Here is a 2965-nt window from a genome sequence, read left to right as displayed (position 1 = left end):
AGATAACACATAAAGAAACAAGATTTACATAAACAGCACTGTTAACCTACTTCAATACTTCACTCTGCACAGCCTGTGATCAGAGTGCCCCTTTGGTCCACTTTGCTGCGCGAACAGATGAAACGTTTGCTTTTTACATCTTATGACCGGACATGTTCTTCAGAACCGCCATATTCTGCAATGTTCGTTTTAAAAATTTTGTAGAACAAATCAAGGACTATAAATTTAAAAAGGGTCTAAGGGGCTTAAGTCTTTTACAAAGCAAAACCCCACGGGGTGGCAGACACCCGCTCCTCCTGCGTACCAGGATGGGAAATGGATGCCTTTCATGCGTCTGAAGGCTATAAAAACGATAAACGTACACCTTTTTACTCAAACTATAAAAAAATATATATTTGCGCGATGAAATAATTCTAAAAAAGGAAGAATTGTGAATTTTCATTAGGCTAACCTTCTGATGTTGTTTCCAATGGGATCTCTTTTCCCTTTCCCATAACATAAGCGCGCCAAGCTACGAGAATTTCGTCTTTAAACTCGAAATTGTTTAATTTGTTGATACCAGTAATCTTTCTGTTGTCATCTACTACTGCTTCCTCTTCAACACTTTGCATGACAGCAACTCGAACTCCTTCTATCCCCCCATGCGAAAGAAGAGCACTCTTCAGTTGTTCGGCATTGGTCACGTCATTTCCTTCGTTTATGAAAGTCCTGACGTGATTCTTGCAGGTTGCAGCGAGCCTGTCTGCGGCACCTTTTCCACCCTGTGGGTCAGAAAAGTCAATGCGCTTGATTTCGATGCCGGTGGAGGAGGATATCACTGGGCATGAGAGTACGGTGGACGACGAATGATAACATCCTGCGTTATCTTGGCGAAAGAACGCCTTGTTAATCTCACTGTGCTCCAGCTTGATGGTATTCAGGACATCCTGCATGATTTTAACTACTGCAGCACTGCCTTGATTGCACGACTGGACTATGTGCAGAAAGCCCTGCCACTGGAGTACCCCGCTCACACGACGGTAGACGACAGAAACGTGCCAGGAGATACCTCGCTTACCAAACCAGTCGGCTTGGGACTCTCTGTATTTTTGTGGCAGGAACTTCATGGCCCAGTCGTTAATTATCAAGACAGTGTTGTCGTCAAGTTTCTCCAGTGCATCTATTCTCGCTTGGTCTTGGTTAGCTGATCTAAGGATGTGGCATTTCCAGGACATTATGGCCAGCTGGGCTGTCTGGAATATAAATAGCGCTTCGTCTTTCGCGTCCTGAGTCGGAAAGGTCGTCTCGCCAAGGACCCGTTCAATCTTTGCCAGAGTTTCCTGAAGACTTTGACAACGGTCACAAAGATCAGTGTGTTGGTGACTGCATTGTTGCTGGTAATCTGCATCACTACTGTCGCTAAGAGCAAACAACACACAATGGTCTGCTACGTTAGAGGGGCTTGTGACATGAACCTGTTGATAAAACAAAACTGAGATTACTGTTTGTCTGTGCTTATACTTCAATATAATAGTTAATCAAATGATTTTTTAATCTAACATATATTATTAACGTAAGGGGGCGAATAACTTTTAACCTTAACCTTAGAAAAAAACTATCCTCGTGCGCACATTGTTAATCTCGAGAATTTATGTAAGCTAGTTACACGTGCACCATTTAGTGAAGAAAAAGAGTACAAAATATATATTTGTTTTACGGAATGATTTTGTTGACGAGGTAAAATAAGTACTTACTTTTAGTTTTATTCAAGCTGTCTTTCTGGAGTCAGAATTCACATTACCTTATAGTCCCCCTTCAAATACTGCTTGCTTGTCATAAGAGCTTGCACAACTGTAGTCTCCCACTCCTTGCCGGAACCTAATCCCCCTATTTGGCGTACGAGGGCCACGAGATCATCAAATGCGCGAGCGCCTTCAGCTGCAAAATAATCTAAGCCCTGCAGTGATTTTCTTACAGAGGCACTGCACTCAAAGAGTACCCGTCTCATAGTAGTTTCGCTAAATGGTTTGAAGTTGATCTCCAAACAGTACTGAGTGTACTGTTGTATCACTCGCTCAGGTATCATCATACGGATTACGTTAGGTACTTGAATAACCTCACCAGACGAAAGCTTGAGATGTTTTTGCCCAAATGGAAGGTCCTGAACAAGATGCGGGCTCGTGATGAAACCAAGAAAGTGGTCAAGCTGCCTCAAGTCTACTCGTATTCGTGTGGTAGGCTGTTGTGGAACTTGAGCGCCTCGGCCAAACTGTGATCGATGAAGATTAGCCATGGAGTATCGGTATCTTGTCAACCCCGGGATATAACGGGAAATGTCGTTGAAAGTTCCAACCCCTGCCATAATCGAAAGCACTTGTCTACGGGTATCCCAGCTGGTTGCATTCTGGTACGCTTCTGCTAGGGCCTCTAAATACAAATGCTCTGAATGTGACAACTCGCTTACACCTAGGGCCTTGTTCATAGCCGTAGAAGAGGCTAAACGTCGCCAGAGTTCACCAGCATTATCAGGGGTGACGCTCTTTAGCACAGTTGCTACTATTTCTGTGGCTCTCCTTGTTTGACGTTGTCTTGTTCGCTCAGAGGAATCACTCCAAGAAAGCCATGGCTTTCCAAGCGGTTCAAGTTTGCATGCTGCCAGGAACTCACTCAGCTTTTCGCGCGGCTCATGTAAGATCACAGGTGTGGGCTCGTCACTCTGAGTGGAAGCTGTGCTTATTGTGTCTGGTGACAGAAAGGTGTCATCAGCGATTGTTAGGCGTCCAAGGCTTTCTGCGAACTCTTCAACAGATTGACCGGTATCACTTTGTCCTGGAGATGAGTTTGAGCTGTTCTGTAACATACAAAAAAGACGTTTATACATCTATGTTACTTCAATATTTCTGTTTATTTTGTCACTGGGCATTAGTTTTTTTATTATAGTTCGAAACTTAAGTTATACATCATTTTAAAAAAAGAAAATATGAAT

General features: G+C 43.3%; 1 protein-coding gene across 1 annotated transcript; it reads right to left on the bottom strand.

The window, feature by feature from the left end:
* Positions 1-521: 521 nt before the first annotated feature.
* LOC136279345 (uncharacterized) lies at positions 522-2711 on the bottom strand (the record flags this gene model as incomplete). Its single annotated transcript, XM_066162985.1, has 2 exons — positions 1781-2711; positions 522-1454 (listed from the first exon to the last, which is right to left on the bottom strand). Coding segments are annotated over exons 1-2 (1614 nt in total), but the record flags the coding sequence as incomplete, so codon positions are not given.
* Positions 2712-2965: the final 254 nt, after the last annotated feature.

Source organism: Pocillopora verrucosa, chromosome 1 (genome assembly GCF_036669915.1).
Source record: "Pocillopora verrucosa isolate sample1 chromosome 1, ASM3666991v2, whole genome shotgun sequence".
NCBI lineage: Eukaryota > Metazoa > Cnidaria > Anthozoa > Scleractinia > Pocilloporidae > Pocillopora > Pocillopora verrucosa.
This window is presented reverse-complemented; position numbering and strand designations above follow the sequence as displayed.